Source organism: Zerene cesonia, chromosome 25, assembly GCF_012273895.1.
Source record: "Zerene cesonia ecotype Mississippi chromosome 25, Zerene_cesonia_1.1, whole genome shotgun sequence".
Lineage (NCBI taxonomy): Eukaryota > Metazoa > Arthropoda > Insecta > Lepidoptera > Pieridae > Zerene > Zerene cesonia.
In genome coordinates, this window is record NC_052126.1 from 737,826 (window position 1) to 749,858 (window position 12,033).

Below are 12,033 nucleotides of genomic sequence, written 5' to 3' on the forward strand. Positions count from 1 at the left end.
TACATATAGGTATATATTAAATTACAATCCTAATTCAGTTTAATTATTTAAAAATAATATTTACATAAAAAAAACATGAAATTTCTTATACTAAATTTGACCAAGTTCGTAAACGTCCATTAAGCAAAGGCCTAAGGGCTAAGGGCATTTGATCTGAAAGCGTGCGAAATAAATGAAATATCTAAAAATATACAAGCAGATGAGTTTGCAAGGAAAAATGTACACTGTCTTCTGCAGACTTGTTCGTCTGTACTTGTTCTATATACAATACTCGCACGGTATTTCAATTCAAGTAAATTGGTAGAGGTATATTGTGACACGTTCGGACAATTCGCTTACTTCATTTGTATTCGTTTGTAAGTTATATTGCACTTTTATTTCAGCATCTGCTTTACGCTGTTTGTTTCATACAATTAATAATACAGCTTCCATGGGATTTCAAAAGTAGGACCGACAAAATTGCGTCAAAGGGGAAGGGTTGGATTAGGAAAGGTTATAAAAGTCTAAGTTAAAGGTTATTTTGACGTTGAAATTAACGCTAATATATAAATGCGAAAGTAACTCTGACCGTCTCTTCTTCACGTCTAAGTTACTGGACTGGTGTGGAAGAAATTTGGACCTGAAACAGATTTAGGTTGGGTTTTATTCCGGATATACCGGGAGCGGGAATTATGCGGATTTTCTATTGACTACTTATTTTTGTTTAGGTTTTTGTTAAAGCACGCAGAAGGTTCATTCAGAGAAAAAATTTATTTAAAAATAAATTTCGAATTTACTAAGTTGTAAGACAACTAAACATAAAAGTTCTTTCTACAAATTTTAATGTAGTAAAACAATTCTTTAATTATAAAAAATTACATGTTAATTAAATACCCGTATAAATAACGGAAGTTAAAAATATGACGATAAAGCTTTGAAACCAGAGAGTGTTGACAATAGGTACAGAAGCAGTGACGCCGGTCGTCGTCCTCGCCGCTAAATTATTATGACCGTTTCTAGTCAGTTTATTTATTCTATCTACTTTAAGAATATGATCTTTTATATACTAATGAGTTCTAGTATGTATATTATTATTTCAGTTTATTAGAAACAAGAATTTGGTACCACTTTTTTAGAAATTGCGCTCGCGGAGGAGTATAAAATTTGATTTAATGAAAAATAATACTTTAAAAATGTAATGCATAAAAATATATTACATCAATAAAACACACATACACAATATCGTTAAATTGGAACACAACTCGTATCCGTACTCGTATCGTACTCCCAACAACCAATCTCTGAAATGTAGGGTGTCGTCAACGTCGCTTCACTGTAACCTTTCGAACAATATTTAACCTTTAGAATAGTATTCCGGGCATTACTATAATAGCATATCTAGTAATTACAAAGTTAAGCTGCTGGCATAGTACTCTTTTGTTTACGTCGAATTTCGACCGCTTGGGATTTGGGAATAATGCAATTTTCATTGGTTAATTAATTTATACTTATGATACAAAAGCTGAAGAAGTTTGTTTGTTTGAACGCGGTAATCTTAGAAACCGCCATATCATGTACAACTTGGATGAAAGCGTGGGGCTCCGGCTGTAGTATAGGGTTCAGTGGGCTGATTATGTCTTCCACATTGGGCAATTTGGGTAACTTCAAGCAGCAAAAGACACAAACGGAATTTTACACTTCTATTTAAACTCACAATAATCATTAAAATTACTAAATGTTAACTCAAACTTATGTCAGGACTCGAACAGACACGTCCGCTCGGTACGAGCTCCATTGATTGGATGCCCGACGCCTGTACGCTCCAACGGCCATGTCCAAGCGCAACTCGTGAGTCATGCGCTTGCATTCGTTAATATACGAGCGGGTACTCCGACATATAGAGATAGTGACAAGTGTTTTTTGAAGTTAAAACTTCTTTAGGCGCGTTGAGCGTTTTGGTAGAGGATAAAATCCTCGGTTCGCGTCACCGACATGCTAATGATAATAGTATATCTATAGCTATAAAAAATTTCATATAATTTTTGCATATAGTTTTAATTACTCTCAACATAATAGTTCCGTTTTCACTTCTATCGGTAGTCCCACTACTGCTACTGTTTTTTTTAATTGAAAAAGTTACTAATTAATAATTCCATCCATTCTTTCATCTTCCGTCTTTATTATCATAAGTACGTTAAACAATCTTGCATTTTTTATATTCTTGATTTGTATATAATGTATTCTTGATTAGTCTTAATAATTTCATGATATCGCCCTCTATCAAATCGTATGGTTTATAGTGATATTTGTAAAAAAAAATTATGTAAGTATTTGCTGCGCGCCTCGGCTCATTTACGTTATGAAAAAAACAAACAACGTGATATGTAATTTATATATATTAAGATAGTATATATATATTCTTTCTATATTCTTTGTTTATAGTTACTGGACTCGTTATTGAAAATAATAACGTAGACTACTTGAAACAGTATTAAATACACATTTAATTCTGTTATAAACACAAAGAGAGAATTGGATCATCTCGCCATCTAATGGTTTCTGCTGAAATGTAATTAACACATGCTATTTGCAACGAATGTGGATTAGAAGCAGTATTCTGTAAAAAGGCGCTACAACTCGTATATAGTTCATACATTTTACAGTACAGTGTATTGGGGCAAATGAGATTAGACCAGCATCTCGCAGTAGTGACACGTATGCCATCTTCAAGGAGGAAGTGCATGAGTTTTATTCGAGAACAGTGATAGAATGCGTTAAATTGATGTTTTGAATATCGAATACTTGTCATGCAAATGCAATTTTCTTCATCGGTTTTATTAGACTTAAGTAAACCGAATTATTTCGGTTATATAAACCATCTTTTAACGTTCGGTCATAGATTGGACACGTTCTGTCATTTTAGATACATTTAATTTTTATAAGTGACTGCTCTTACATGTATATCCCAATGTACGCTACATTATTTGCTCGTATTAAAGTAACAATGTCCCAATTTTAATGTACTGATATCTACTCTCCTTCTGTGTTATGCCTTAAAAAAATAAAGTGAAATAGAACTTTTAATGACATATTTACGATAAATATTCCAATGGCAACCATAATGAGCTGTAATTAACTAATTCACAGGCATTTTCCATCTGCAAATGAAAGTTCCGTCGAAATTGGCTTAGTATCCAAGAAGTATTATAGATAGGTAGGGCAGGAAAGACACACAAATGCCTGTTAGCGATTCTATATGTTTATCTTACAACGCAATTTCTATCAATCAAATCTAATGATGACAATTTGTTGTGCGTATTATTCATTTGTGTAAATAGAATTTACAATGCTTTAATCCCTTTTCTTTTAAACCCACGTCCTTAAGGCGTAAGAGGTTCGCAATTCGACCGTTTATTTTTACTTTGTTACCTTATATCTATGAGCTTTTAACCGATTGAGGTAATTCTTTTTGCGTTTGATAGGGAATTGTTATCATGGGACCCCCATTCCTGTATTTGGAATGGTAGCCACTCCAGGTTCTAAAGAATAATCACATTCACAGTGTGATGCTGTTATTGTGACATTGCGTAACTTCATTCCTTTTCTATTGTGTACTATTTTTGTAATTGTTTAACTGGGCCATGTAAGAGATCTAGGCAATTCAAGATATACAATTCCTGATTATTCTGCAAGAGTAATTTCTGAACGAACTAGCAATATGAGCAAGTCGCCAAAATGTAGGATATTGCGAAATCTGACATGCGGTGATCTTATTAGATGATATGGCATCCCGAACGTAAATGTCTGAGATGAAATACAGAGATGCTTTTCTTGTTGTGAAAATATCGAATGGAAAATAATTATATTTTATAGTGCAAAGAATAGAGATTTATTTCAACGTCACGTGGAGGCGGTTTTTGTTATATAATATAACTAAATCGATCACAAAAGGAGAAGCATTTATATTTTAATGGAAAATTATTTGACTCATTAGTTATACCTTAATTCGAAACTCCCATGGCCTTTTTGGCCTTTTGTTAAAATTGGATGCCTAAACGTGCACTATGCATAAATAAGGAATTTGTAATTACAATAATTTTTTAAATTTGATAAGTGCGTTAGTGATTCTTCAACTTTTGCTTTATTTTGAATTTCAATGTCACTGCCCTTACCTTTGAAACGTATAATTTAATATATCTCAGCGGCAATAACACTAAAATAACGAGAAACACTGAAATTAATTCGACAAAACGTAAACCCCAAAGGTACGGAGTGGATAGCAAACAGCACGTCTCAGTTCTTGGATCTAATTAAATTGAATAGCCGAGTGCATTGAGGACGAAATTAGCATACTAATACAATTATTTACATTGCTTGATAAAATTTAGCATCTATCGCATTAATGGAAACTTGGTTATATTCAGGTTCAAGCATTTCTGTTTAAAGGCATCTTGGGTATTATATATTTTAACTAGCGGCCCGCCCTGGCTTCGCACAGGTGCAATTATGCGCCTATTAAATATAAACCTTCCCTATTCAACCACTCTATCTATTAAAAAAATCCGTTGTAGTTGTTGTAGTTTTATAATCATACATGTAGAACATACAATACAGACTGACAGAGGGAAGCAACTTCGTTTTATACTCTGTAGTAATTATTTAATATTTTATAAATGCACTGGAAATTTAAAATTACATGGTGTATAAGTTTAAGCCTTAATTTCACTGAACCTGTTTAATGCAGCGTCACAGCTAGCCAAAAATCTTGATTAAAAACTCGCTCCAATATAAAGGCAAGTATAGTGACAAAATTGCTATACATAAACTATTAATATATATAATATTACGCCGTGGTTTTCTGGAGGTGTGACTTCATATAAAACTCGATTAGGTTTGTTAAGTTTGGGTCACATATCTGGTTGCCATAGTTACTGTTACTCAGATATTCGAAAGTTTTTCCCTCTTTTTTATACATATATTGAAAGAAACTTCTCGAACTTTATCTCTTCATAAAAATGGACTTTTTGACATTTCGCAAGGCTGATTGTTATGCGGACGATAAAATTAACCCTTTACACGATCACAAATTGTTTAATTACATTACAGATAGGTACCATTGTTTCCCTAGGTCCAATATTAGATATGTTAGATATATGCACAGGATCAAGACATATGATATGCAGGGCCGTTGTCGAGATAACAGCGTATATCTCGTTACATACTCCACAGACAAAGGTACGTTTGTATTCTAAAACAAGCAGTTGAGCTTTGGTTGTGGTACAAGTGATGTGATGCAGCGATTTTTCTATTGGTATTGAACAATTTGTATCGTTTTATAATCAACTAGCTGTGCCTCGCGGTTTCACTCGCGTAAATCCGTTTCCCGTAGGATTATCGTGATACAAAGATGTCTATATGTTATTCCAGTTGTCCAGCTGTCTACGTACCAAATATCATTGCAATCGTTTTAGTAGATTTTGAGAAAGTGAGCGTGAAAGACGCAAAAACTACTTATTTTTATTTATATTAAATATCAATTCTGGATGGTTATCAATTGGATATATGTCCTGACTGTTGCCCTTGCCGTTGAAAGTGGACGATAGCTACCTTTGGGTTGTAGTGGGTACGGCTTTGTGCTTGTCTCACATACCTCTTAAGCCATCGTTGATTAAATGTTTCCCAAAGTATGAATAAAAAGACAAAATGACAATGATGTAACAAACCATTTTCATGTTTATAACGAATGCGTTCTTCAAATTTATAAAATGGATTAAATAGAATCTATTTGGTTATTCTTCATTTTCAGGGCAAGAAGTATCGGCAATAGCATGGAGTTGTTTCATCACATAATTTAAAATCGGTCAGAGATATGGACGGGAGGAGTAAATGCTTAGAACCGATTTTTTGTATATTTCGTTTAATAAAACTTATTAAGTTTACTATTTACTGTCTAGTTTACTATTCAATGTCGTCACAAAAAGTTGCCTTTCATTTATGTTCTATGAAATGATATTTATAAAAAATATATATAAATTATAATTCCATGGGTTACCGGCGCTGTCATGAAAACCCTTGTAGCTTTTCATATTATGGATCGCGATAAGTTTCTGACTAAAACCAAACCACACTGTATATAGAGCTAGCTTTTCAGCATTCAGATCTATCCGTTAAGGCTTCGATTTACGTAAACCCACTGCATTTACATTCTATTACAGATTTAAAACTTTTAATCAAATTGTTTGTGGAATAATTTTTACTTACGCTTTTTAATTCAAAATATTTTTGAAGTTTAGCTTAATAATTCAAAACGTGCTGTCTGTATTTAGATCTATTTTTGGTTAGATAGAATAACTTCTTATATGCCACAATCTTTCTAATTTTGTGTTGAAAATGGTTGAAATGGTCAATAAAACAACTTTATCTTTTTAAGGTGGAACTCTAGCACGCGTCGGCACCAAGTGGACCAGCACGCACCAGAAAGTACCACACCTACTCAGAATAGCGTGAAACAGTAGCTTGTGTTTCATTCGGTGAGTGGGGGAGCCAGAGGCTCGTTTTCTTTTCCTTACCCTTCCCAGTCCATTCCTTCTTTCCAGCCGGCAATCCTTCCTTTATCCTTTACTCCTTACAAGCGGGCAATGCATTTGGAGAGGCACTACCTCTACAAATGTTCATGGGCGGTGGCTGATCGCTTACCATCAAGCGAACCACTAGCTCTATTGCCGACGATGCCATAAAAAAGTTTATACTAAATAGTAAAAGACTATATGTGTGTACAAACCCTCCGTCTCCGTTCAGGCAGACTTTGGGTTTGTAAGTATTTTTAATTTTTCCGCTAAGACAAATTCAACAAACATTATAAGTCATTATAATACATTTCAGCCATTCTTAAGGTGTAAGTTGTCTATATATTATATACTCATAAATAAAACTCCAAATCGTAACTTATTCATATATTTTCGTATTTGAAAATTCTTGGTACAATTTACAGTTCTGGACTTAATAATAAAACTGAATAAGTGATTTTGAAATTTATAAAGAGTGGTCAGCAAACTTTAAGGTGTATTGAAATATAATTTATATCTGTTTCAGTAAGGCCGTCAGTATAAGGAAATATGATAAAGGATTATAATTCGTCAACTTTATATTGATATTTTATTTTACTAAAAAAAAAAAATAATAACGAAGTAACTTCCATTATTGAGCTAATAGACTGTCGGTGTCAAACCACGTTTTCGCTACGGAAAAGCTAATAAAATGTTAATGAACATATTTCTTATCTTAGACTCAGCCTGTTTTTCAATGTTTATTTTGAAATCGGATTTATAATTACTGCCTTATAACAAGAAATGGCAGGAATGTTTCCTATACAATAAAATATTACTTCATTAAATTGAAAAATAATTATATGCCGTATTTTATAGGTTAGATTATTCTAAAAAAACAACTTTTGCATGCAAATATTACGCATCCAATCAATCATATTTCCAATAAAAACCAGAATATTTTGTTCATTTTTTGACGAACGAGTAATAGAACGCAACTGTAATCTTCCACATATTATACCACTTTGATAGGATTTCAAAATTTATCATACAGACATAAGGTTCATATTTCAATACAGCTATACAGAAGTACCCTTTCACACGTGAAGCGATGAAGTACGGTTAACAAATTAAGGATTTATATTTTGGCAGTTATAAAGAGATATATTTAGAACAACGTGTACCGTCAGAAACAAAAGCACTTAACAATGCCAGTTTATTATTATACTTTATTAAGATAATAATATATAATGCAGTTACTATTTGAATTTATTAATTTTCATGAATTTAAAAACGTTTCGTTGCTGACGCTATTTTACAATTGTTAACCCTCAAAGAGCTAACGAGTCGTATTCATTCGAGTATTCAGAACAGATTTAGGTAGCATTGCCCTAGGATTTGCATGGAACTATGAAGGATACTGTGTGAGTTTTAAAAATCATGCCTTATCACTTTTATGCTGATGTGTTCTGATAGAGATATCTTTCGACATGTCAAAATTATCATTCGAGCATTTGTGGTTAAGTCTTCAAAGCGACATATTCGTTAAGCTCCCAGTACAATTCTAATCTCTTCTTGCTTATTTCATAGAATCTGAATTGAATTGTACTTTATTGCGATTTGATATCATTAGATGCGAATAGGTTTATAAAAGTTTATTTCCTCAATAACACTGTAAATAATATTCAAATAATTTGTCCAGTATTTATATCACTATTTTAACAGATGCTTGCATTTTGACGTTTATGTCATTATTATTAATGTCAAACGTCAAATTTAATATCGGAAAAGTAATTTGTGTCTATGGTATAAATACGGAACTGCTAAAATAAGCAGTATGATTCTTTATTACGTTAAATCGTTGGTATTATTCATTCAATCGAAGTAAATTCAATTGAGGAAGTTCTTTTTGAACAAGATTTTAAACATTCTGTTTTTGAAATAAATATGGCATTTCTGTAAATCAGTGTTTTAAAACCTTTCTATTAAATATAAATGATAAATCATAGATTATGAAAAACAGCCGGCTTCTGTAGTAAGTAGATGTTTAATTAAAAGTTTTCTCCAAAGTTATTTGAATCATTAAAACGATTTTAATTTTTATAAGCAAGTTATTTTACACTTGAATTGTTGATACGTCTAATAACAATTGTCATTTGACAATATTTTTTTGAAATCTGCACATTTCATTTTCAATATAGATATATGATAAAATTTATGTCTACAAAAAACTCAGTATTTACCACAAAATCTTCCAAATAACTCACAGCTGTCCTGTATTTATATAAATAAGTTCATTTTCAATTTAATTTATAATAAAAAAAAGATATAAAAAAGAGAAAATTTCAGAAGGGTTCAAAAACACTGACCTTGACCCGATTTGTCTATGATTAATGATTTCACTAGCTACATGGACAGAAATCATAATCCCATTCCTGGAACAGGAAAACAATTATTTACACACATAAGCGACTATATTGCTTTCTTCATTTAGTAAGTATACATTATATCAATATACATTTTATAATTTTCTAATATAATTATGTAGATTTATTGCAAAGTTTGGCTTATCACGTTATTTATCAATAAAAAGTGATTCATTCAAAACAACTGATAAATGTTGCATTGGACTGTAAAAAATTACTTATCTATCAAAAATTAACAAATTTTTATTATAGCATATACGAGTAATTTATATCACCGATTATAAACACAAAGTCGCATCAAAGTAAATAATATGATAATTTTATTTTTGGTAGATTATTGAGTTATGTAAGAATAAAAAGATCAAAATTTAGCGCGATAAAGCAAACATTACAAACATCCCACAGAATTTCTAAAATTTAAATAGTTTTCTTCGAGTCGGCATGTCACTAAATTATACTCTCACGCGCCCGACACACACTTTGCTAAATTGACATGAGAACATCTCCACGCGACTGTATTTTTCAAACACGCCGCTTACGATTTGGCAAATTTTCTAAATTTTCTATACATTTATTGCATAACTATATCTTCTGTGCAATTTATATTATTATAATACTAAGCGTAGCATAAGTGCTTATATTTACATACTAAATAGGTATATAGTACAAAACATTTTTTTTTCTAAATATTTTGTTTACTACTTATACTTTAATTAATCGAACTATATTTGGAACAATTTACATTTCGATATAGGATATTTCAAAACAGAGCGTCATAGTAGTTTGAAATCTGATTAACGTAAATAAAATATAAATCGGTTAAGTGTTGATATACATATGAATTATTATCGCATTTCTTCTTTATGGTAACGAGGCACTGGGCATAAAGAAAAAAAGCAAACCTGCTCTTTGAAATATCATATCTATATTTGAAGAAACTTTAAAGCATCCGCACAGAATTCCTTCAGCATACGTGCTTCACAACTAGAGCTATACGGTTTTTTGTGCTCACATCCAGTATGGGGATCTTATTTAAACTACCAAAGAACAGTTTTCCCAGGCAGAATAAATACAACAACGTTCCAACTAAACCTTAAAAACATTCACGGCAAACATACATCTGTCAAATTTAAATGCAGTCAAGTGACAGATCAAAAAAATAATAATTCTGTCCGGGAAAACTTTTTAAAATCTAATCCGTTAATCAAACACTGGCCATAAACAATACTAGAGTAGTAAATAAATTATGCTTGTACACAGACAGTAGAGTTATTTGAACACAGGTAATAGCTTAAAAATAATGTTAAATTTTAGCTTATAATTTTATTAATTCCAAATAAAGCGCTTTCAGCACAAAGACTATATTATGATATACCATAATGCCGCCTTTGGTGTAGAATAGTACTCACCATAAACGCACACGTATGTTCGAAATTTAAAAACTATATCGAATACAATAAATGAGCTCACATTTCGAATTTGGAATTACACAAATTAACAGTCTGTTAGTATTTAAATTCAATCGTCGCAAGTTTTGCAACAGTGCTCTTTGTAGCGTCTCACGGCGCACATGTTCATAGCTCGTACGTTTTCACAGTATCGAGACGTATCTTTGCATACCCCATCTGTTGATTGAATTAATAGCATCAAAGCTTTTTCAGAACAAAACAAATCATTAATTGCGCTCCGGTAGAAATAATTATAAACCGTAATAAAATTCTACGGTATACAGCGTTCCCTTTATTCATCAAAACGTAAATGGGCTATCGAAATAAGTTATTTAAATTACTGCAATATTATGAGCGATTTTTATAGATTAAAACAGGTAAAAGTTAAATGCAGTATCACTCTTACACCAGGATTCATTAATTTTGAAATGGACAATTAGATTATTCAATTATATGAGATATTATAATAATAGTATAAACCCGTTTAAGACTGTTTTCCTACGCACATGATATTTTAAAAGAAGAATCATCAAACTTAAGTAAAAATAAGATAATCGAATTCCAGCCCAGTTCAAATTCATCAGGACTTTTTGAGTCATATTTCATTGTAATAACGCATACAATTACCTCTAACACAGGCTGGTACACAGTTCCTAGTAACGTCTGGCCTCATAGAATTACAGAGAGCCGCGGCTCTCTCCCTCTTAGCTCGTCTTCTTATATCCGGGAAGCGCCATACACATCGTAGCACCCGGTGTTGCCTGCCTTTCTGACCACAGTCGCCTATACACTGGAATTAGTTCTACTGTTAGTAATATACGAGCAATAGACCTATAATTGTTGTTGTCTTCTATACATGTACACTAGCTGTTGCCCGCAGCTTCGCCCGCGTGAGCAAAATAATTTTCATGGTAATAAAGTATAAAATTTTAATTTCCTCTTCCTTTTACCCCCTGGGGGGTAGAAATTATCAAAATACTTTTATAGCAAATGCCTACCTCATAGTCGCTATCTGTATGCAAAATTTCACCCCAATCGGTCCAGTAGTTTGGACAGTGCGTTGATTGATCAGACCTTTGCATTTTATATATTATAAATGATACTCATATTAAATAATTTAAATTTATATAAAGAATAACTTTCGAACGCCTTGAGCACTTGAAACTTTCAATTAAAAGTCCAGTAGAAACATATAATGGCAATTTAAATTTAAGCAATCAGATAAAGTCTTTACGCTAACTTTTATAAAGGTAAAAATAGACATTCTCTTGCCATTCTACAGAAAGATCGCAACAATATTCGAGCGATGTTATTCAAGACTAAAACACTTCAAATATTTTCATGAATTCATTCGGCTTGACAATTTATAACACAATGGTACCGAATTATTGTCTGTGAATATCTTGTTCAAAAGGTTAAATTAACATTCAGATACGGTGAGTCAACTTGTAGTCTGAATGTATTGTGACTTTAAATAATGTTTCTAGAAACGGACTATTAATATTGTCGACGGTTGCCAACTTTCCGCTGTAGTTCATTGCGTTTTAATGTACTTATTATTGACGTGAGATGCATTTTGTGGTTATTGATTAATTTGTAAAATAACTAGCTTTCCGCCGCGTAGTCTAAAACATA

General features: G+C 32.1%; 1 protein-coding gene across 4 annotated transcripts in view; it reads right to left on the reverse strand.

The window, feature by feature from the left end:
- Window positions 1–6,917: 6,917 nt before the first annotated feature.
- LOC119836773 (protein madd-4) overlaps window positions 6,918–12,033 on the reverse strand; it is a 97,573-nt gene continuing 92,457 nt past the window's right edge. For all 4 annotated transcript variants that reach the window (XM_038362234.1, XM_038362236.1, XM_038362235.1 and 1 more), the window contains 2 exons: window positions 11,026–11,188; window positions 6,918–10,575 (listed from right to left, as the gene is read on the reverse strand). In XM_038362234.1, the coding sequence (XP_038218162.1) occupies window positions 10,469–10,575; window positions 11,026–11,188 (270 nt within the window). In that variant the 3' untranslated portion in view covers window positions 6,918–10,468. The remainder of the gene's footprint in view (window positions 10,576–11,025; window positions 11,189–12,033) is intronic.